This window comes from Hypanus sabinus, chromosome 7 (genome assembly GCF_030144855.1).
Source record: "Hypanus sabinus isolate sHypSab1 chromosome 7, sHypSab1.hap1, whole genome shotgun sequence".
Taxonomy (NCBI): domain Eukaryota; kingdom Metazoa; phylum Chordata; class Chondrichthyes; order Myliobatiformes; family Dasyatidae; genus Hypanus; species Hypanus sabinus.
In genome coordinates, this window is record NC_082712.1 from 148,647,180 (window position 1) to 148,672,583 (window position 25,404).

General features: G+C 38.5%; 1 protein-coding gene across 5 annotated transcripts in view; it reads left to right on the forward strand.

Moving 5' to 3' along the window:
• iftap (intraflagellar transport associated protein) overlaps positions 1-25,404 on the forward strand; it is a 38,105-nt gene that overhangs the window by 4,746 nt on the left and 7,955 nt on the right. For 4 of the 5 annotated variants that reach the window (XM_059975956.1, XM_059975957.1, XM_059975955.1 and 1 more), the window contains 3 exons: positions 12,611-12,755; positions 16,307-16,461; positions 24,166-24,232. In XM_059975956.1, the coding sequence (XP_059831939.1) occupies positions 12,638-12,755; positions 16,307-16,461; positions 24,166-24,232 (340 nt within the window). In that variant the 5' untranslated portion in view covers positions 12,611-12,637. The remainder of the gene's footprint in view (positions 1-12,610; positions 12,756-16,306; positions 16,462-24,165; positions 24,233-25,404) is intronic. The other variant, XM_059975960.1, reaches the window with a different exon arrangement.

A 25,404-nucleotide genomic window follows, 5' to 3' on the forward strand; every position in this document is an offset into this window, starting at 1 on the left:
TAGTTCCTAATAGTTATTGATGGAGGAATTCATCTGTGTATGCTGCTGTGTTGTTTTGATTGACTGCAAATGAAGAAAATCAGCGCAGACATCTAGTGCAAATAGACTGTTTTCATGGAATGCTTTCAATGATTGCATCCTCCAAATCTTCATTTCCATTATAACATTCAAGATGGTTGTAGATGCCTTTAAATTCTCCGTAGTTCTTAACTTATTGAAGTCGTGAAATTGTTTCATTTTCACTCCCAGCTTTTTCCAGCATCTCCAAGTCTGAATGCTTGAAACCACAGCGAGCAAAACAGTTCTAAATTGTCTTATCGCTTATTTCTTGCTGTCAGTGACAAAAATCGCCAACACGTGCAATGGATGCTATTTTAAAACTATTTGCTGTAAGCATGATGTAGTGACTAAACAGACATGCATGTGCACACAACTGATGCTAGTTAGAAACTACAAACGAGAAAATCTGCAGATGCTGGAAATCTAAGCAACACACACAAAATGCTGGAGGAACTCAGCAGGTCAGGCAGCATCTACGAAAAAAAAGTACAGTCAACGTTTCGGGCCGAGACTCTTCCGTCCTGCCGAAAGGTCTCGGCCTGAGATGTTGACTGTACTTTTTTCTGTAGATGCTGACTGTCCTTCTGAGTTCCTCCAGCATTTTGTGTGTGTAGGTAACAGTCTCCTGTCCCAATTAAGTGCTGTAGTATCCCGAATAAGTAAAGGAAATCCTGGCTATTTTCTCAATTTTTGTTCTTTAAGAGTTGTCCCAAAAAGGCAGGTGCCCTGATTAACCGATGGAACCCTCTGTGCTTCTTATAGGAAAAAGAATATTAATTACTTCTGCTGTGGTTTGTGATTACACAAATTAAATAGAACTACTTGAAATGAAAGGTTAACTGCATAGTTTGGAATAAATTGTGGACCTTTTTCATACCTGTGACCAAAGCTGACTCTCTGTGCCATTTTAAAAATGGTTTGCCCAAATTACCTCCCTCACCTCCTTCCAAAATTGTCCCTCGGTGTTATATTTTGCAGCAAGCACTGCTGGCTTGATACTGATAGCAGAAATACAGTAACACGCTTAATTAGGATGATCTTACCAGTATTAACCTGAAGAAATTGTTGGGAGGATTTGACATTGAGAGCCTAATTGTTTAAGGGACTTATTTTTCAAAGCATCATGTGGGATGACCAAAACAAGCTCTGCCCACAAAATAAATACAAAAAACACCTGGTATGTTACATCCCTAGACAAAGTCAGAACTTACATATTTAAATCTTTTAAAGCAGCCAGAGTGTCCTTAAGATATATTTTTTCATGCTAAATGTCAAGAAGGATCTAGTATCAGAACGAAGCCATTGTGTTTTAAATGAACAAAAATGAAGAGCAATACATTTTAATATTTTGCAGAAATAGACCTTGGAAACATAAGGAAATCTGCAGATGCTGAAAATTCAAGCAACACACACAAAATGCTGGTGGTACGCAGCAGGCCAGGCAGCATCTATAGGAGGAAGTACTGTCAACTTTTCAGGCTGAGATGCTTCTCAGGACTAACTGAAAGAAAAGATAGTAAGAGATTTGGGAGGGGGAGGGGGAGACCCGAAATGATAGGAGAAGACAGGAGGGGGAGGGATGTAGCCAAGAGCTGGAAAGTTGATTGGCAAAAGAGATATACAGCTGGAGAAGGGAAAGGATCATGGGACGGGAGGTCTAGGGAGAAAGAAAGGGGGAGGGGAGCACCAGAGGGTGCTTCTCCTATCATTTCTGATCTCCCCCTCCCCCTCCCAGTCATGACTGATCTGCTTTTTGGCCTCCAGTCTTATTTCCCTAGAACTGTTGATCCCCATGTGGCTAAAACTAGATCTGTCACAAATTTTGAATGCTTAATAACTTAATATTAACAACTCTTTGATGTACAAAATTCCAAGGCTTTCAACTATACAAAAGAAGAAATTCAGTCTCATTTCAAGGGTGTCCTGCCCTGAGGCTCTGTTCCCTCACTGCAGATTTGCCCTCAAAGGGAAACAGTAAATTTGTAAGTCAGTTCCCCCATCCACCTTCCAGAATCTTATATTTTTCTTATAATGAAAATCAATAGCTCCTTCCCGTTTCATGAAAGAAAATAGGACAGAATATTTGTGGGATCTTCATCCTACATTGCACCTTTTCATACCTTTTTAAGAACTCTGCATAGAAGAAGAGATCAGCATAATAAAGGAGGATGTCAGAGGGGAATGAGGAAGAACTTTTATCATAAGTTCCGCTAGCACTTAAGGAAAGATGCTTTAAGTTCCAAAGACATTGCAGAAAGATATATATTTTCTCCCAAACTCTCAGGCTCTAACATGCTAGTTAGAGCTTGAAAGAGAGAGAAAAAAATAGCCTGCTACTTGGATCTGCAAATGTTTAGTGCTTGATTTTCAAGTGTAGGATTCAGCCATAAAATAGGCTTGTGCCGAGCATTCTGTTGGATTTTTTTGTGAAGGTAAGTTGGGTTGTACTTCCACAGACTGGTAAATCAGTAAGAGTGATCATTTCAAAACTGAGGACAAAGGTTGGAAGAAATTGTTACATGGAAAGGGTTGATGGAACATGCAGTTTTAAAGTATGAGACACAGGAAATTGTAATCTTTACAGAAAGCTTGACGAGCATTCTGATGCAAGTGAAAAATTAGAACTGTGGAAAGAGAGAAAGTAGGAAAGTGAGCTGGCACAACACATTTGTCTAAACATTTTCAATTTAGAATTCAACAATTTAAAGCAAAAGAAAAAAACAGAGATACTATAAACTACTTACCTTATTTTCCTTTGGATATTTTACGTGTATTCAAAATATGGTGATTTATTTAGTAGAATGTTGTTTCTTTAGTTCCTTTAAAAATGAACATGCCTGATCTGGTGGCTTGTATAATGGACCTTGCAGGCAGCAGTTTCTAATCTACTCCAGGTCTGCAAAAAGTATATTCAAAACTATGCTCTTCTGTTGTGAAAGAATTGACATTGCAACATACTGAACTTGCTTCTGTGAATTATTTCAAATGTACCTACAAAAAAAATGAAGAAATAGAATCTTTAAATCTCCTGGTTTGTACTACACAATATTTGGTGAACTAATCACTTACAAAAATTAGACTGAAGAATAGAATTGACTGTAAAGAGCATGCACTGACTTATTTCTGATCCTTCTGTATTTTGTACTTAGCAAACATTACATTTTATTGTGGTTATCACTGTATAAAATCTTCTTCCAAGAAAAGGAGTTGACAGATGCCTGTTTCATCAGTTCAAACCACAGAATGAAGAACTCTATGCTCTCTTTAATTTATAACTTACTGAATTATTTCCAGAGGTTTTATATAATACTTTTATAATTGTTATTTATTTCTTGAGGTACAGTGCAGAACAGGCACTGTTAACCATTTGAGCCATGCTGGCCAACAGTCTCCTAATTTAAGCCAAGCCTGATCACGGGATAATTTACAATGATCAATTGACCTATCAACTGTTACTTCTTTGGACTGTGGAAGGAACCCTACACGATCATGGGGAGAATGTACAAATTCGTTACAAGAAGTGGCAGGAATTGAAACCTTGTCGCCTATACTGTAAAATGTTGCGCTAATCACTACACTAATATTCTGCCCCTCTAATATTAAATAATATAAATATAAAGTATTACGTAATTAGGTATTTAATATTATTCCTCTATCACAAATGAGATTTTCGTATATTAAGGGTAATATGATTGCAGTTCAAATGTAAGTTGCAATGTGAGGTAAGTTCATCGTAAGAAATATTTGTTTCTCAAAATGATCCAAGGGATAAATAGGTTTAGAAATATATCCCTGCTGGAAACCATATGCTACGTGATGAGGTCCTGGTTTGACTTAATGCTGTTTGTATCTTTTGTAATAACAATCATGCAATTCTTTGTTCATTAACAGGTTCAGTTTTTAAGAGATAAACAAGCAGAGGAAGGAATTAATTATCAATTAACAAAGGAGATTGACCACTTTGATTTATATTCATTGTAATAAAGTTGGATGAAAAAGTAGTGATGCACATGCTATTAATAAGCTTGTTCGAATATGACCCGTATTTTTTTTAGCAACCTTTAATATTTCTTTGTTTATTTTTAAATCCTTGTTAAAGAGGTAAGCAGTTAATCTCTTTAGTTAAGCTTTCCTGGTATGCTGTTATCAACTTGTATTCTAGCAAGTTAAAATGCAAAATGTTTTGAGCAAAGAACATTCTGGATAGAAATTCCAATGAATGGAGTGTGTTTCTGTTGATTGTAATTCACTGAGAAGAAATTGATGAAGATGGACCTAATAAAAGAGGCAGAATTCTAAAGCTTCAAGTGCCACAGTAAGTGAAGATCCAATTCAGGATTACCATGATATTTATCAAGTTGACAAAGTGGTCATGCCGTTTGTAAAATCGATTTAAAAATATTATAGGTGTTACGGAAAATATTAATTTTGATTTGCTGGATTTTGTCAGCAGTTCTGACAATCTATAACAGTCCTTGAAATTGCAAATTTACTGGCCAGACTCAGCAGGCTATTTCCTGGCTGTACTCTGCTATTAGAATCACATGAAATCTGTTGACTAGGAAACCTGCATTTAGATTATGCCCGGGCTACTTCGGGTAAGGACCTGTGAGTCACTTAACTTGAATTGGGACTTTAGAGATGTAAGGATAAAAGGAAGAAACAAAGTTAAGTTTTTTTTTAAAACAATGTTAAAATAATTTCTGAATTCCAGTGATACTTGAACTCATTGAAAATCTTGGCATCCTTGACAATTGGCAGATCTGTGTGTCTGAAGCATTTTGGCCAGGATTATTCTGTTACCGAATTTTATTTTGAGGCTTTGTCTACCTTTGTGGGCTTCATTGCTCAGTCCAGAGCCATATAATATGGTTCGTCATTCCAATGAAGATATGTTTTGTGTCATGAAGAAAGCAGACAGTCTAGCAGAAGATGCTATTAGAAAAAGTTGATCATTGGAACTTTTTGTTGATACAGTTCCACAAAGCTGAAGTAATATTGCAGCATTATAGAGAAGAATTAGCTTTGTGATACAGAATTTGTTTGATGTTTTGTTGAAAACAGATGGATGTTTTTCTGAAAAGGACATAATTTGTAATGGCGTCCTTTAATAGTTTTGTATGTATCATGTTATGCATAATTTTTAAATGGCTTAGTTTTTGCAGTGATAGAAGTTACAAAACTTGGCAAGATAGATATTCTTGATGGAAGTGGAAACTAGGATGACATTGACAAGATGGTGAAATGGATAGAAACATGAGCTCACTGCTGCTTTGCCTTCCCATTCTCCACACTGAACAGACAGAGCTCAATGTGGAGAATGGGAAGGTAAAGCAGCACTGAGATCATGGACTGTATACAGATTACAAAGGAGGAGATCTTTTCTGTCCTGAGGCAAATTAGGGTAGATAAATCCCTAGAGCCTGACAAGGTGCACCCCAAGGGAAGTGAGCAGAGATACTTAAAACAACTTAGCCAGGGTGAGTTGCTGCAGGATTGGAGGATAGTTAATGTTCCATTGTTTAGAAAGGTTTTAAGAATAAACCAGGAAATTAAAGTTGGGTGAGCCTGACATCAGGAGTTGCAAAGTTTATAGTTCAAAGCTCATTTATTATCAACATATGCAGACTTTATACAACCTTGAGATTTGTTTCCTTACAGGCAGCTGCAAAACAAAGAAACCCAGTAAAAATGACCGATAAATACCCAATGTGCAAAGTTATCCAATAGTACAAACAATAACAAGTAAGCAAATAACATTTAGTACTAAAATTCATGAAACTGAGTTCACAGCCACAAAGCCAGTCATCACTACAGAGGGTACAGGAGCTCGTCAGTTACAGGCCACAGCCTTAGTTCAGTGCCAAGACCTTGCCGAGTAATGAGCTGAACATCAGCTTGCCGCTTTTCTCCTGCCCCGACACTGACTTTTTCAATCTGGCCGAGTGCTTAAATTGCCCAAGCCTTGGTTTGTTTGTCATTCTCAGACCCAGGCTCTGCTGCCTCGATACGCTGTCAGGCCTGGGCTTCGCTGCCTTGTTTCAGCCCATACTGACCTTTCCAATCTGGCCTGGCACTTAAATCGATTAAACATTGGATTGTTCCTCGCTCTTAGGCCTGGACCCTGCCACCTCAACTCTGCCTTGCTTCGGATCTGCTGCTTTGAATTGGCTCCAAGTCGGCTCCAGCAATGGACAACTTCACTCTCAGACCTATGTCCCACCACCTTGATTTGGCCCGCACACGTCACAACGTAACCATGATGCACCTTTGAGATTTCAGTTCACACTGCAAAAATGCCAGGTCATACAGGCGATTCAAAAGCTTATTTACAAAAGGGAAGTCACAGTCTATTGATTGCAGTGATATTTTTCCAGGTAAAGTGTGATCAATAGAGTAGTTAGTAGTTTTGTATGCTGCCAGCAAGGCGTTATCTAAATTGGAAGCCCATTTGAAACAAGAAGTTATTGGAAGGTATTCTAAATAATTTGATATATAAGTATTTGGATTAACGGACTGATCAGGGATAGTCAACGTGGCTTTGTGCATGGTAGATCAGGTCAAACCAATTTCAAAGTTTTTCGAGTAAGTTACCGGGAAAGTTGATGAAGGCAAGACAGTGTATCTTGTCTAAATGGACTTTAGCAAGGCCTTTGACAATGTCCCACTTGGGAGGTTGGTCAAGAGGGTGCAGTCAGTCACATGGCATTCAGGATGGAGGTAATAAATTGGATTAGACAGTGGTTTTGTAGAAGGCAGAGAGTGGTAGCAGATGGTTTCCTTTCTGACTGGCGGCTTGTGATCAGTGGTGTGCCGTAGGGATCACTGCTGGGTCCATTGTTTGTATTCTTTATCAACAATCTGGATGTTAATGTGGTAAACTGGATCAGTAACTTTGTGGATGTCACCAAGGTTGGGGGTGTAGTGTACACCAAAGAAGACTGCCAAAGGTTGAAGCTGGATCTGGATCAGTTGTAAAAATGGGCTGAGAAATAGCAGATGGAATTTACTGCAGTCAAGTATTGGATGTTGCACTTTGGGAGGACAAAGCAGAGTAGGACTTAGACCATGAGTGGTAGCGGGAGTGTTACCACTCCCAGAATCATCTGGGAATATAGATACATAATTCCTTGAAAATGGTGTCACAGGCAGATAGGGTCATAGAGAATGATTTTAGTACATTGGTCTTCATAAATCAAAACTTTGACCCCAGGAGCTGGGATGTTATGTCGAAGGTGTATAAGATACTGGCGAGGCCTAATTTGGGATATTGTGTGCAGTTTTGGTCACCTACCTACTGAAAAGATGTCAGTAAGATTGAAAGAGTACAGAGAAAATTTATGTTGCCCATATATCTCCTTGTTACCATCTAAGATTCTGCTAACATCTGCGGTGTAATTGGCCAATTTATAAATGGCATTTGAGCTGTGCTTTGCCATGTGTATGGAGAGTTTAGAGAGAGTAGAGCAGTGGCTAAGCACACATTCTTGTGCTGTGCCTGTGTTGATTGCCAGGGAGGAAGAGATGTTAGCGCAAATACGCTACTTGAAAAAGTAACATTGATGACCATAATCTGTTTCCAAAATTCTCTCTCTTTCTAACCAGCACAGACTTCAAAAAGGTGAATTATGCTTGAATTATCTTGAAGAAGCAATAAAATGAGAAGATAAGAGATTTAGATGATATTGGATCAATTGTGTCCTGACCTGTTGCATGGCATAGTCTCAGTGTAATTCAGTGAGCTAATTTGCTATCGATTGAATTGCACTTTAGTGAGCAAAGAGCAGTATGTAGCATGCTTAAGAGAATTAAACAAAACTAATGTTTGTCCAGGCTTACTAGTTTCCACATATTTATAGCTAGGGTGCCTAAGCTTTAGCATAGTACTGTATTTGTCAAGGTGGAGTGGAGAGCGAGTTTGTAAATCTGGCAATAGCAAAGGATGTTGGGAATGGTGATGGTGGAGCGCTGCGGGAGGTGTGTGGGACAGGTGGAAGGGAAGGAGTGCCGAGTGTTGGATTGGCGCGGGTGCAGACACACCCAGCCCTGAAACACCAGGCAATGTCATTTGATTCTAAACAATTGGTTTATTGATTGTTATAGAATGCCTCTCTGTTGCCTCCCACTCCCTCCCCTCTCCGTTCCCTTTTTCCAATCCAGTCTACACTAGAGACCCATATCAGAATCAGGTTTATCATCACTCAGATAAATCATGAATTTTTTTTGTGTCAGCAGTACAGTGCATTACAGAAAATTAATACAGTACGGTGCAAAAGTATTAGGCACCTAGCTACATATAGGCGATGAAGACTTTTGCACAGTACTGTATGTCCTATGTTTAAGAAATTACACTGATATTACCATATCATTCTGAAGAAATTATGCAGATGTGAAGCTGCTGCTTAGAGGAGACATTTAACCACAGCTGTTTATGCCTTCTTGGACTGACACAAAAAATTTCATGCCATTATCTGATGGGAAAAAATGTGATATTATCATCTTGATGTTTGTCACTTGTCCAATGTCATTGAAGATGTTTACCTGTTGCTATTCATGGACTCTAGCTGCATTTGAGATCCTTGTGCTCTGTACTAGAATTGTGCAAACAGATAGGAAAGCATTGTGGGGTGTCAAGATGACTGCGAGGGCTTGATGAAGGGAAATGTTTTAATGTTTGCTAAATCTTTTTTTATTCATTTAAGGCAGGGGTTCCCAACCTTTTTTATGCCATAAACCAATACCATTAAGCAAGGGGTCCATGGACCCCAGGTTTGGAAACCCTGATTTCAGGGGTGTGGGCTTTGCAGTGGAACCAGCTTTAACTATCCATCCTTCATTGCCTTTGAGAAGGTGGTGGTGAGCTGCCTTCTTAATTGCAGCAGTCCTTGAGATGTGGATATACCCACAATGCCATTAATGAGAGAGGTCCATGTTATTGACCCAGTGGTGATGAAGAAACCATGATCAGGTTCAAGTTTAAATGTCATTCAGCCATACATGAATACAGCTAAACAAAACAGTGTTACTCTGGAGCCAAGGTACAGAATACAGTACCAATTGTCTTACACAGCACAAGGCACATATAAAATAGTAGTAATATACAGAAGAAATATAGTCCAAGTTGCTGAGTCCATGAGTGTTGCGGTAGTCTGCAATGAAACACAATATAATTTGCCTTCTGCCGAGAGAGCAATGGGGGACAGCACCGAATCCACCGTGGATACTGCACACATCGCCTCTGGTCTCCCATGAAGCCCACGCAACTCCAACGCCTCCCCTGGTCAGCTGCAGACAGGCAACACCACAGCTTGAGGCCTAGTCCTCACTGTGACTGATGCCATACAGCCTCCCTGCTAAGAAACTAGTGAATTGGACTTGCAGTGTTCCATGCCACCATGGTCCTTACCAAGTCCAGTCTCCTTGCATCAATGAGCAACTTGCTAATGGAGTAGACCTGCAGTACTTCAAGTTCTTAATGTCCAGGAAGGTCTTACGAATGTAACAAAACCATTTAACACGAGAATAAAACCTTCCGTTGACCCCATAGAAGCCGCTGCGTCTGTGCGCGCCGCCATCTTACTGGAACAAGTACTGGTATACGGTCTTTTTAAGTCAGAATGGTATGTGGCTTAGAGGGCAACTCCCATGCTTTTGCTGCCCTTGTCCTTCTAACTGATATTGGGGTTAAGAGGAATTGTGAGTTAACAAAGTCCCACTTTTGTGGCCAGCCCAGTGGCACAGCTGGTAGAACTGCGGTCTTACAGTTCCTGCGACCCAAGATCATTTCCTGATTTCCAGTGCTGTCTGTGTAGAGTTTGCAAGTTTTCCGTGTGACTTCCTTCCAGTTTTCTATCATATCCCAAAACCCCTCAGATGGGTAAGTTAATGGGACTTCATGAGGAAGGGAGTGGAGTGTTTAAATGTGATTAGTACAAACGGGCTTCTAATGATTATTGTGGTCCGTGTGGGCGACATGATTTCATAGACCATGGCATTTTTTTGAAAAGGAATTACAAGTTCTTTCAGTTTAATAACCAGTATTTTTCCTCCTCAGTTAGTACCACAAAAGAAGATACATCTAAGTTGCTGTTTGCAGTATCTATATTTTATTGACAGAGACATGTTTTAGAACATCATAGTGAATGAAGCACAGAATGATAATTGCAAGTTCTTCATTCCTTTAGTGAAATATTGCACTTGAGTAAAAACAGCTCAATAAAAGATCATAAACAATTGATTTAGTTCTATTTACATTCCTACACAATTATTTGTAAAAATACAGCCATACTGCAAAGAAATAATTTGCTCACTTACTTGATTGCATGTTTTCTTCAGGGGATCATTTTCACTTCTGATGTCAGTTATAACATCAACAAATAAATTGGGTAATTTATCTAAAGGTATTTTCTACTACTTTTTTGGACAAGCTTTAAAAACATGGCATCAGTTTATATGTATTCTAACTTAGTTATCAATGCTAGAAGTCAGACAATAGATACAAATGCTTCCTGTTACCAAACCACCAAGTTTTGCATAAATCATTGAGATTGCTTCATGTAAACATTTTGTACTGGTTCATTCATGATTCCCCAGAGGAAAAAAATTGCAGAAGTTGGGTACCTGCTCTGTAATAGATTTTATCTGTTATGTTTTTAAATGCTTTGTGATTTAGTATCCTTGTTTCATTGTTAAAAACAATTAATTTTGAAAACATAAGCTATATTCGGATTCATTATTTGCTTTGTGAGTTTTTCCAATTATAAAATACTCAATACTCAAAATATATGATTCTATCTATACTTTTTTATAATACTCATATTAATTCTCCCTTTACACTCCAGCTCACTGAAGATAAAAGCTATCACTATATCAGACATCTTTATATTTGTTCACTAGATTTTATTCAGAGCTGTACTTAATATAAATATGTTTGCCATAATTCCTGAATTACCAGTATTCAGAAAATAATAGGTCCAGGATTGATTGGCCATGTATGCAAAGAGTCATAGAAAAGTGTAGCATAGAAACTGGCCTTCGGCCCACCTAGTCCATGCCAAACCATTTAATATGCCTACTCCCATCAACCTACACTGGGTCCATAGCCCTCCATATCTCATGTACCATGTACCTTTTCCAACTTCTCTTAAATGTTGAAATCGAGCTCTCATGCAGCACCTGCGCTGGCAGCTTGTTTCACACTCTCACAACCCTCTGAAATGGTTTCCCCTCTTTTCGGCTTAAACTTTTCACCTTTCACCCTTAACGATGACTTCTAGTTGTAGTTTCACCCAAACTGAGTGGAAAAATCCTGCTGACTTTTACCCAATCTATACGCTCCATTATTTTGTATATCTCTGTCAAATCTCCACTCAATTTTTATGTTCCAAGGAATAAAGTCCTAAGCTGTTCAATCTTTCCTTATCACTCAGGTCTTCCAGTCCCAGCAACATCCTTGTAAATTTTCTCTGTACTCTCTTTCAAGCTAATTTACATACTTCCTGTAAGTAGGTGACCAAAACTGCACACAATACCCCAAATTAGACCTCACCAACATCTTATAAAACTTGAATATAACATCCCATCTCTTGTACTCAATATTTTGATTTATGAAGGTCAATGTGCCAAAAACTTCCTTTACAACTCTATCTACCTCTGCCACCACTTTCAATGAATTATGGATCTGTTTTCCCAGATCCCTTAGTTCTACAGCACTCCTCCATACCTTACTGTTCACTATGTAAGACCTACCCTGGGTGGTCCTACTGAAGCGCATTAAATTCCATCTGCCATTTTCCAGCTGGTTTAGATCCTGCAACAAGTTCTGATAGTCTTCCTCGCTGTCCACTCCATCCTAATCTTGATGTCATCTACAAATATGCTGATGCGGTTAATGACATTGTCATCCAGATCATTAATATAGATGACAAACAACAACAGATCCAGCACCAATCCTGGCAGCACTCCACAAGTCACAAGCCTCCAGTCAGAGAGGCAACTATCTGCTATCTCTCTCTGGTTTCTCTCACAAAGCCAGTGTCTAATCCAACTTCTGACCTTATCTTGAATGCCAAGCAACTGAACCTATCTGACCAACCTCCCATGCAGTTGGATTTAACATTTAAAGGAGCAAATGTTTCAATGAGTGGATGATAACTAAAAGGGAATGCTGATCATTCATCAAATTTGCAGTTTGTGAGATTCTATTGTGTCCAAAATGTCTCCATGTTACAGTCTTGCACAATAAAAATGAATGCAATGTAGTTATTTATTTGTTCTTGAGCATGGTAAATGCAATTTTGATTTCCATTCTTTTACAACTAAACTGGAACAATGTCAATTAAAAGATAACCACTTAGTTAGCAATTCCTATTAGGTAGTTATCAAATTTAATTTCACCTAAAACACCTGGAATTAAAATGCTTGAACATTTGATTTGATATGGAGACTTCTTTCCTCTCAATGCCCCCCCCCACCCTCACCTTAGATTTGCTGAAAATATCTGTGAATTTTGGTGCATTATGTCTTTTACAACATTTCTTTTCTATTCCAGAGTAATGCATAAAATACACTATTGTTTATGATTCTTTCAACAATGGAGAAGGAAGGTATAACTTGTGATGCTTTGGAAAAGTTTTGCAGGAGCCATGAACAAACATATGAGGAATTTTTGGATTCATTTATTCACCTTAGCAAAGGTAAGCAGCTCTGTCAAATTGGATTAAAATTTAGTATTTCTTTTATTCATTGACAGGATGTGGACATCCCTTTCTAGGCCAACATCTATTATCTACTTATAACTGCCTCTGAACAGAGAGTGGCTCATGAAGGCTATGGATTGGATTATGGGACTTGGTGTTGGGCTGTAAATAACATAGTTTTCTCTATGTAATGGTCTGAATGTATCAGAGCCTTGATGCTGGGGATGTTGGCCTGAATGAGCACAATGATGCTGTTTTGCTTATCCTTCCAATGAACTTGGGGGATTTTGCTGAGCTGTGTTAGTGGTATTTTATCCAGTGCCCTGAGATGCCATCTATTGCCCATCCAGGAATACAGCGATCTCCAGTATGCCATGAGTTTTTCCTCATTTGACCAAAGGCAATAGAGAGGTGGTTTCTTATATGAGAGGTTCTCATGAATTTTTATGAGACCATAACACAATAGGAGCAGAATCATGCTATTTGTCCCATTGAGTCTGCTGCATCACGTCATCATGGCTGATCCATTTTCCTCTTGTCCTGTTCTCTTGCCTTCTCTCGGTAACATCTGATGTCCATACTAATCAAGAAGTTATTAACCTCTGTATGAAGTATAATCCAATAGCTTGGTCTTCTTAGCCATCTGTGGCAATGAAGTCCATATATTCACTATCCTCTGGTGAAACAAATTCCTTTTAATCTCTGTTCTAAAGGGGTATCCCTTTATTCCGAGGCTATGCCCACTGCCCCTAGACTCCCCCCACTATAGGAACTATCTTTTCCACGTTCACTCTATCTTGACCTTTCAGTATTTGATAGGCTTCGAAGAATCTCTCCTCATTCTTCTAAACTCCAGCAAATACATGTCGAGGGCCATCAAACACTTCTAATATATTAATGCTTTCATTCCCATGGTAATTCTCCTCTGGACCCTCTCTAATGCCTTCTTCTTTTAGATATGGGGCCAGAACTGCTTGCATATGTGGTCTGACCAAATGGTATATAAAGCCTTTTATTGTCAGAGAGTCAGAGGGTAATGGAGGCTTCAGAGACAGTTTGGTAGAGGACCTGTTGAGGGGACATCTCGTTCTATCATATATTTCTGTTATTGAGTTGATGATGGATTAGAATTTGGACTGCCTGCATGCACAAACACACACATTATCTGAGCACTATACCTTGACAACTGAGTTTCAATTTTTTGAAGTGAACTATGAAAAGTTTCTAATGATTCAGTACCACTCTTAAAGGACACATTAGAGAAAGAGTGAGAAAAGTTTTGGGGTACCACTGTAACCTAGACTGAGACAAGCTTTGTTGTAGACAGCACAAAATCTAGTTTTTGTGCTGTCATCAATCCAAAGTAAGATGGGAGTTGAATTTCTGTAGGTAGCCTAATTTAAGGAGTGTATTCCATAGTACCTCCTAGATTCAAAGGTTTAAAAGCTTTGTTAAGGCCATTTGTAGAATATGCCGCTGCTTTCTGCATTTTTCTTGGAGTTGAGTTGCATGTGAAGATTGTGTCATTGTGGATGCTATTGAATAGAGCCAGAACCCTGATAATGACTTTTATTGTGACAATGATTTTATTATTAGGAGGAAGAAATCCACATCTGGATTTCTCTTCTTTCTTGAAGGTGGCTATGATTCTGGCAACTCTTAAATTCCCTGGTCTATCTTGCTTTTCCCTTGAGGAGATTGAGACTGTGGATTGCTGCTTGAAATGTTTTATTGCCAAGTGCAATGGGACACCCAGGACTGTAATCAATAGCAGAAATGAGGGTCTAGCCAAAGGTTTATACAACTGAAATTTGACTTACTGACTTTTCTACATAATATCCTGGCCAATGAAGGAAAGAATGCTTTGTAATGCCTTTATCATCTTATCTACTTGTTTTGCCACTTTCTGGGAACTCTGGGCATGGACTCCAAAATCCCTCTGTATCTCAATTCACTTAAAGGTGCCTTAGTTTTTGTTAGGTAGCATTAATAGTCCATTTTTAAAATTTAGATTTTGTAACTGTGCTTGAGGTTTATTGGTCTTCACAAATGGAAATCTAAATTTCTGTCTTCCTCCATACTGAGTTTCTAATCTTAGATAATTTATAAATTTCTATTGGAGAAATTATTAGTATTTTCTGCAACATAATGAAGGTCATAAGGAACTGATCCCAAGGAAAACTGAATTTGTTCTTTTTCATAAATGGCAGAGGGCAAAATGTGTGTGGGGATTTTCTAGGTTAATGGTGCAATAAAATGTCACCATGCTAGTATTGCATTGAGGAATCCACACTAAAATCCCGACACGTAAAATCTTCCTGTAAGATGGCAGTGCATGCGAACAAAACGGCTTTTTGCGGGGCCAACCAAAGGTGCTTTATTCTTTGTAAAATTTGTTTTTTACAATCTAAAGACAATTATACTCCAAGTACATTGGGTACTGCAGGCTACTCCATTAGTGAGCTGCTCGTTGATCAGAGTTCCTGGACTGGTGTCGGCAGCAGAGCTGGGTGAGATGTTGAAGGGGTCGGCCCCGGCGTTGGAGAGAGAGCTGGCTGAGGTGTTGAAGGGGCCAGTCGAGTTGTCAAAGGGGCCATTTGGGCTATGGGAGAAGCTAGTCAGGATATCGGAGGAGCCTGCTGGTGTGTCGGAGGTGCTGGTAGGGATATCAGAGGACAAACAAGAGAGAATCTGCAGATGCTGGAAATCCAAGCAACAAAATGCTGGATGAACTCAGCAGGACAGGCAGCATCTATGGAAAACAGTACAGTCAACTTTTCAAGCCGAGATCCTTTGGCAGGTCCTATTTTGTGGGTATATCAGAGGACCACCCTGCCGCCACCCCGGGATGTTGGAAGAACTGGTTTGGGTTCGGAGGAGCTGACCTGGCTGCAGACCGTGTTGCTGTCCGCTACTCAGAAGCATCGAAGTTGGTGCAGTATATCCATGGAAGATTGTCTTAGACATTTGTCTTACGATTGCAAGACTCTTGGATAGTGATAATGTAAATTACTGCAGGCTTGTTACCCTGGTCTGATGGAGGGACAGTTGACAGTATCCTTGTTTATAATGAGAACTAGGCCACAAGCCTTGGGTTTGTCTGCTGTTGCGGACCAACTGAGAAGTGTGGAAGTCCTACAGCATGGTTGAGCTGTGCTGCGACTGAGCCTTGCCCTTCAGTTTTGCTCTTCCATGTTTGAGTGGTGGAATAACAGGCTGGATTGTGTGCGTCTGTGTACTGTCAGGAGATTGTACCATTGATTGCTGGACATTGTTGCTCGGGGTCTTGGAGTGTATGTATATATTTTTTACTGAATATGCTTCTTTGAATTTGTTACTCACTTTTTTTTTAATGTTTGCCTGTTATTTTTTAATGCTTTGCACCTTGTCCCCTAAGGAATGCTGTCTTATTCAGCTGTATCTATGTATGGCTTGAATGATAATTAAACTTGATTTAATTCGATTGACACACACAAAATGCTGTGTTCCACCAGAACAAAAGTAGTATTTAAGTTTCTGATTAAATATTAAGGTCTTTTTATTTCCAGAGGACACAAAGGAACAAAATACAATACCTCTGACCATTGCGGAGATAGCAGAAGATGCTGGAAAATGCATAGATGTGAAGAAAGTTCTGACAAACTCTCCTGAGAAGGGAGGACAGTCACCTAAGGATGATAAAGAGACAAGTTATGAACCGGAGGTACATAGGAGTTATATTAACTTATCGCTGCATTGACTTCTATCAGATTTTTAATGCAGAGGCAGTTCTTTTGGCATATAGGAAGAACAAGGGCAATAGAAACAAGAGTAGGCCATTTGGCATTTTGAGGTTGTTCCACGATTCAACAAGATTATGCCGTATCTTCTACCTCCGTGCCATTTCCTGCACTATTTTCATACCCTTTGATTCTCTTACTATTGACACATCTCAGTTTTGAATTATCTCAGAGAGTGAGCTTCCAAAATTTCTTAGGGTAGAGAGTTCCAAAGATTCCCCACTCAGTGAAGATTTCTGAAAGAGGTGGCTGAAGAGGTTGTGGAGGCATTAGTAATGATCTTTCAGGAATCAATAGATTCTGGCATGGTTCCAGAAGACTGGAAAATTACAAATTTCATTCTTCAAGAAGGGAGAGAGGCAGAAGGAAGGTAATTATGGGCCACTTAGTCTGACCTCAGTGGTTTGGAAAATTGCAAATTTCATTCTTCAAGAAGAGAGAGAGGCAGAAGGAGGGTAATTATAGGCCAGGTAGTCTGACCTGAGTGATTTGGAAGATGATGGAGTCAATTGTTAAGGATGTTGTTTCAGGGTACTTGGAGGCACATGACAAAATAGGCCTAAGACCATAAGACATATGAGCAGAATTAGGCCATTCAGCCCATCAAGTCTGCTCCGCTATTCCATCGTGGCTGATCCCGGATCCTGCTCAAACCCATAGACCTGCCTTCTTGCCATATCCTTTGATGCCCTGACCGATCAGAAAACTCTCAACTTCCGCCCCACAGATTCAGTAGTCTCTGGCTAAAGTTCCTCCTTTCCTCTGTTCTAAAAGGTTGTCCCCTCAATTTTGAGTCTATGCCCTCTAGTTCTGGATACCCCCCACCATATGAAACATCCTCCCCACATCCACCCTATCTAGTCCTTTCAACATTCGGTAGGTTTCAATGAGATTCTCCCCACATTCTTTTAAATTCCAGTGACTACAAGTCAAATGCTTCTCATATGTTAACCTCTTCATTCCCAGAATCATCTTCGTGAACCTCCTCTGGACGCTCTCCTTTCTGAGATATGGGTCCAAAACTGTTGTCAATACTCCATGTGTGCCCTGACTAGTGTCTTATAAAGCCTCAGCATTATCTTCTTGCTTTTATATTCTATTCCCCTTGAAATAAATGCCAACATGGTCAGCATGGTTTCCTTGAGGAGAAAACCTTACCTGATAAATCTGTTGGAATTCTTTGAAGAAATAAGAAGCAGGATAAATGAAGGAGAATTGGGAGTGGTTGTGTTTTTGGAACTTTAGAAGGCCTTTGTCAAGGTGCCACACATGAGTCTGCGTAACACATTTAGAGCCCATGGTATTACAGGAAAGATTCTAGCATGGATAAAGCAGTGACTGATTGGCCGAAATCAATGAATGGGAATAAAGGAAGCCTTTTCTGGTTGGCTGTCAGTGACTAGTGGTGTTCCAGAGGGGTCTATGTTGGGACTGCTTTTTAAGTTAAATGTTGATGATTTAGATGATGGAATTGATGGCTTTGTGGCCAAGTTTGCCCCAAGATAGATGAGGGAGGTGGGTAGTTTTGAGGAAACAGAGGCTAAAAAAGGACTTAGACATATTCGGATAATGTGCAAGGAAGTGTCAAATGGAATATAGTGTCAGTAAGTGTATGGTCATGCACTTTGATATAGGAAATAAAAGGGTAGACTTTTTTTTAAATGGAGAGAAAATTCAAAAATCTCAGGTGCAAAAGGGACTTGGGAGTCCTCATGTAGGATTCCCTAAATGATAATTCCCAGGTTGAGTTGATGGTGAGGAAGACAAATGTGATGTTAGCATTAATTTTGAGAGGTCTAGAATATAAACGGGGAGAATACCGGAGTTTGGAGAGAAGAAGGAAAATGGATCAGCCATGATGAAATAGCGGAACAGACTCAATCGGCAAAATGGCCTAATTCTGCTCCTATATCTTATGGTCTTTAAACCCCTGTGGATCTGTAGTAAAACTTCTTGGCTTTTGTATACAAATCTTTTGTTAACTAAGGCTTTCCTAACTGTTACCTGCATCTGTATGCTAACTTTCAGTGAATCACATTGGTGATCAGTGCTATTCAGTATTTAGTATGAAAAAATTTAGACTTAGAAATTGTCTTTTGAAGATTTAAAGAAGCCTTTTAAAAAGAATTCTTTGCTTTTCAGTCTTGTGCATTAAGTAGACATTATCACATTTTCCCATACCATATTCTATTTGCCATGTTCTCGTCCTATCAATCAGATGGTCCTTATCCCTTATAGCCTCTTTATATTCTCCCAATTCTACTTAGTTTATCATTTGCAAACTTGGAAAAATGGCAGTTCCCTCAGTCATTGATACAGATTTTGAAAAACTGGGACCCAAGCACTGGTGTTTGCTATACTCCATTAGTGAGTTTGCCAACCCGAGCCTGCTCCCTTGAGTTTACAAGAATGAGAGATGATCTCGATGACACACACAACTTTTTTTAGGGGCTGAGCTGAGCTTTTGTGAGATTGATGTTTGTCTGGCTGATGTATCTAGAACTAAGAGTTAGAATCTCACAATAAGAAGTTGGGGGTTCAGGGTGTAGAAGAGATGCATTTTCTTCAATAGAAGATGGATAGGATTGTGGAAGCTCAAAGTATATTCAAGACAGAAAATAGAGTTTTAAATGCTAAGGAAATCCAGAAAATGGAAGTATTGCATGAACATGATACTGTGTTATTGTCATTATTTCTTTTATTTCTTATTACCTATCTTAAATGTTGAATTGCTCCAGTATTATAGTTAGTATCAGCTGTCAGCTGGGCACTTGAACATCTGCTAAAGGGTGATTATCATGATCTTCCTTATATATCAGTTAGGGTTTGTGGCTGCCTTCATTAATCTTGATGAGATTACAGCGATAAAGAACTTCTTTGAGCAATGGGATCAGATCTGTTTTGCCTCGGTTCTGGCTTTTAGAACTTATGACACAGCCAGACATTATTTGATCTAGGGGCTATTCTCAGATTTCTGAAGGCCAACATCAATGGATCTTGGAGCTATTCCTAGTTAAGTGCATGCAGCTATCCCCCTGTGTTGCATTTCTTGTGTTGTGCAGCATTGTGTAGAAATGGAGACTGAAGGAACTGAAGATGTTGGAATCCGGAGCAACACACAAAGCGGCAGTGGAGCTCAGCGGGTCATAAAGCATCTGTGGAGGAACTGGACAGTTGACATTTTGGGTCAACATTTTTCATCTAGATTTGTGTTCAGATGATTGGTTTTAATCCAAAATATTGACTATTTCTTCCATAGATGCTGTCTGATTCACTAAGTTCCTCCAGTGCTTTGTGCGTTGCACAAAAATATTTAATTCAATGCTTCGTTCTTTTTTAAGAACTGGAGTCTTGGTACTGTTTGGAGCTAGTTGCTTTTCAGGTTGTGGAAGGTATTTGCAAATCTGTTAGCAGACGTTCCTTAGTAGAGCTTTGTGATACGCGATTCAATTCTGCATATGCTTTTGTGATGTGCCATGAAGGCTTTTGCCTCTTCTGCTATTTCAGGTAGCTACACTAATTATGCCAAATAACTTAATCCAGTTTTTGCTGTTTCTACTAAAGCAAATGAGTCCTTTCTTGTTTACCCCATTAAAACTCATTTTACACACTACTTGTGCCAAAGAAAACAGCTCCAGCCTTTCCAATCTTTACAGTACTTGCCATACAGAACAGTTGCAATGAGATCAAATTCTAACTTTAACTTAAAAATAAACCTGTGCCTTGATGTCTGAAATATCACATTTCAAATTATGTGAATAAATAATTTTGTTAACAATTTCTTAGATTTAGATAAAAATATGTATTTATACATATTTTTTGAATAATTGTAGTAGTCAGCTGAATATTTTTCAAATTCAGTTCAGTAATATGGTATCACATGAAGAACAATGTATTCATGTAATTTCCTGAAGCCTTCTATACAATTTTAAAATATGCTAAACTTTATCCATCAACTTAATTTTCACTCAGATGGTAAGGAGGCCTGAAACCTGTTGTCGGAAATGGGGTAGAGGTGTAAATCCTCTCTGCACTTGAAAAGTATTTGAATGTGTATTTGAAGAGCTAAAACTTGCAAGGAATTGCCTCCTTTCTCAATATAATTTTCCTATAATTCTATGCAATATATGTTCTGTGTATTTATTTCATTTAAATAAAGCCTGCCTGTTAAAGATATTATGTAGATACTTCACAAAAAGTGAAGCATTGAATAATGACTGAATATACTACTTTTAATGGAATTTTAATGATCGTAGCCTAACCAAGTAACTGCTCAGGCTTTCCTCATGTGACATGACATACTAGCTTAAGTTACTTATAACAAATGTTTCCTGTTTTGGCTAACCACGTAGAACATTTGTTATTTTGTTAATGCAAGAGTGAACAGAATGCATTTATTTCACGGTGTTTGGTACAAAATATATTCTGTATTGTAATTTCTATTAGTATTTTGCAGAACTTATTAGAACTGTTAAATAACATTTAAATTAAATAGGCTTAAGAGACAGAATTTTGAAGTAATTCTTTCTGCCTACTTTAGGGTTGTTTCTTCCTATAACCTGATTAATAGTTTAATCCCAAAACAATTAAATGCATTGCAAGGGACAATATCAATGTATTTGCTAAATGAGCTACTTTCTTTGTAGTTTATTTTCATCTTTTACTTTACGTATTTATTATCCCAGGACAAACTGGCCACCAAAGCTGCTGGTTGGTTCAGAACTAATGAAGGAAAAGTCACCTACAGCTTTGTTAGTACAGTCATGCCCCCTACAGTCAGATTTAAAGTGCTGTGTTGCTCGAAGTAGGCTGAGCAGAGTGCCTTGTATTCACTCTAAATAATTTGTGACTACATTTGAGTAAACCTAATAACAACATAGTTTGTAAATCTCTTCCAGTGATGATTTTGATTTTTTTTGAAGTTTGCAATTTGCTGATGACAGCATTTGCAAAATAATTACTAAATTATAATTATATATTTGTTATTCATCACAATCCACAGAATTTTAAAATATGTTTTGTTTGTAAATAACTATGAAGCTAAAGAAATTGGTTTTGTGGTTATCTCTGAGAATTGTTTTCCGTTTCTACTGTTACTTGGTAGTGCCTACATTTTTGTGAATGACACTCAAACAAGTGAACTAAAAGGCCTAAACATTATTCCATCAGCTTTTAAGCTCCAAATAATTGCCTGTTGCCTGTTTTTTTTCCGTCATACAGTTCACAAAGAAAAATTTGATAGGCCCAGGACAAAGTTCTAGTCTTGGCTTTGGGAAAGAGAGAATGGCCAATCAAATCACTGTGTGGTAAGCTGAAGGTTGGAATGGTAGCTAGAGATTGGAGTTTGTAACAGTGAAGGCAGGTGGTGGTTACTGGAAATTGGAGAGAGTAGTAGGAGATTCTCTGAAGGTCTTTAGAGGGTCTTGTGCTATGTTACCTGCAGATTTGAAGCTGTTGAGGTGAAAGTTGGCAATTGGAGTCTTGGACAATAAAAAAGTCTGACAAGAAAACATGGGGAGTCGATTGCCAGAGTGCTGGTAGGTGGGTGAAGAATCTGAGGCCTAAGTGGAACAGGTAGGGGTGTGAGGTAGATTAAAGGGAGCATACCTGTAATAGGATCTCTATGCTGGGATAGCATCTGATTAATAGGCATTCTTTAAATAGGTTTTGTAGAAAAAATGACTACTGTGCTTGGGTACTTCTGTTTTAAGATGGTGCTGGTGAAGCTCAGTGTCTGCTTATCGGCGGAGTCAGGGTGAGTGGAGGCAAGGCAGCAGGCCCATTGCCCAGTGTGGGGAAAGACCCGAGGTTCGATCAATTTAAGCTCTGGGCCGAATTGGAAAGGTCAGGTACAGGCTGAGTCGAGGTGGCAGGGTCCAGGCCCCACAGCATATCAAAGCAACAGACCCCAATGTTTGACTGATGATTTATGTGCTGGGCCAGATTGAAGAGGTCAGGATGTTGGGGTCGGAGGTAGGGGACGGGCCTGTTTAGCTCACAGCTCCGTGACATTTACCGTGCTGAAGTGAGACTCTGCTTTCTCGTCTGTGGACAGACTGTCTTTCATGGACTTCAGTTCTGAATGTTTATTTGCTCTCGAGGTTCTATAATGTATATATGCTTTGATAATAGATGTACTTTGAACTAGTATTCTGGACCAACATTTTGTTTATTGCATTGCTATCAGCATTGGAATGAAGCAAAACTATCTTAAATTTTATATATGCTTTTTTGTCAATTTGGAGCTTTCATTCCATCATTTTCATTTTGTTAAAAAGTCCAAGTGAAAAGATTTAATAGACACAAGAGTGTTATGTCTACATTTTATCTTCCACATTTGACAGATGAACAGATGTTACAATCTGTGGGTATTATTTCTAATTTAATCACTAGTCCCACTAGAGGAATGAATAAGAGGTAATAATATTTAAATCAGGCTCTTTTCCTGAGATTTTGAGATCCATTTGAACTTAATGGTATAAGTTTAATTCCCTATGGCCTAGGAATGCCATCAACTGAAGTGAGAAGGTAGCTGTTGAGATTTTCTAATACAGTGGATTTCAGTTAATTGGGGCAGCCACTTATTTAGGACAACTCTTAAAGATGAAAAAAGGAACAAGAAAATAGCCCTTTGTTTTCCCTTTGTTTCGGATTCCCTTTGTTTATTTGGGACATTATGCTGCTTAATTGGGACAGGTGACTGTTTCTGAATAGTTTCTAACTAGCATCAGTCATGAGTACTTGCCTGGCCATTAGATACTAAACTGTGCTTAGAATGAACAGTTTTTAAATAGTGTCAGTTACATGTATTTGTGTCTAAAAAAAAACTGTGATTTTTATCAATGGTAGTTGGCAAGAAATAAGCAGTAAGACAATTCAGAACTGTTTTGCTCATTGTGGTTTCAAGCATTCAGGCTTGGAGATGCCAGAAACAGCCAGGAGTGAAAATGAAACAATTTTGTTACTCCAACAAGTTAAAATCACATTGAAATTTGTAATGAAAATGACAATTTGGAGGATGCAATCATTGAAAGCATTGAATGAAGGCAGCCCATAGCTACACTAGGTGTCTGCACTGAATTAGTTCATTTACAATCAATCAAAGGAACATGGAAGTGTACACTAGAAGAATTGGGATCTAATACATAGTTTTATAGTACTGTTTTATTGGTAGTCTTCTAATTTGTTTTGCATTTCATTTAAATCCATAGTTTATTACTTTGTTAAATGGTGGTTTGTCTTTTTTTTATACCTTTTGAATTATTTTCATGAAAATTTGGCTAACTGGGGCAAATGGTTAATTGGGCCAAAATGTACTGACCCCAAAGCACCCCAGTTAACCGGAATCCACTGTATTGTCCATGGGCCTGGATATGTCAGTGGAGCAGTTTCCTGCAACGAGGAAAACCTATTATAATTGGTCCTCAAGAAAGAGGAGCATTGTAGGGCACTGCTTTCCTCTATTTTGCAAACTTCATGCTGTAATTGCTTAATATATGGTACCTCACAGCTATAAGAAATGTTAGTAGTTATTTCAAATAAATTTAACAAACTGATGGTTTGCTTTTATAGATGCCCATCACTAAGTTATTTTTATTAACATTTTGTTTATCTTTAATTCATTTTAGGTAGAGAAATGTATTGACATTGAAGACATAGACAGTGACAAAGAAAGTGAACAGCAAAGTGGCACAGGTAGGTAAACAAGTGCAAACCATAATCATTTAATCTGGATAAATGGACTTGCCAGAATGAAGAATGTTTTCTGGTGGTTGTGGTCTATACAGTTCTTGCTGATTTTTTTTTAGTAGACTACATTATCAAGTTAATTTCTAATTTTGATATTTGCTGAAGTCATTTCCAGTCATTGTGGAACAATTTGCATTGAGTAATTTCAAGGCTCATATCTAGCAGTTCAACTTTACAAATCAGCAATATGAAAAACTATTGTAATTTATCATTCATTATTGAGACTTTAAAAAATTAGTTTTGATTTATTATTGTCAGATGTACTGTGATAGAGTGAATTTTGTTGTTTGAGTGCCATCCAGTCAGATCATGCCATATAAACACATTGAGGTAGTATAAATTAAAAAACCCGAATGTAGTATGTAGTACTTTAGCTACCACTGTAGTGCAGGGAAACAAATCAAATACAAGGACCCCAATGAGATCAGAAGTTCATCTTAATCATATGAAAAGGTCATCCAGGAGTCTGATAATAGCTGGATAAAGCTGTCACTGAGTCTGTTGGTATACGTTTTCAAGCTTTTGTGTCTTCTGCCTGATTGGAGAGGGGAGAAGAGAGAATGACTGGGGTAGGAGGGCTCCTTGATTACATTGCCTGATTTCATGAGGAAGCTAGAAGTGTAGGCTTGATGGAGGAGAGGCTGATTTGTATGATGACCAGGGTTGTGTTTGCAACTCTCTTAAAATCTTGGGCAGAGCAATTGCCATAGTAAACTGTGGTGCATGTGGGTAGAATGCTTCCTTCGGTGTATCTGTAAAATTTGGCAAGAGTCTTTGAGGACATGCTGAATTTCCTTAGCCATCTGAGGAAATAGAGACATTTGTATGCCTTATTGGCTATCACATCTATGTGGCTGCAACAGGACAAATTGTTGGTGATATTTACCTAGTAACTCGAAGTTCTCAACCATCTCCATTGATAACCATCACCTCAACACCATTGATAAACACTGTGGAATGTTCACCATGTCCACTCAACTAATATAGACACAGTTAACTTGGTAGAACTGTATTTCTTTGAAGGGGGCCATTTGGGCAATTTTGCATGCAAAAGTTGACTTTAATTTGTTAGTCTATACTTTCTAAAATATTAAATAATTTAATTAAATACTAAGAAG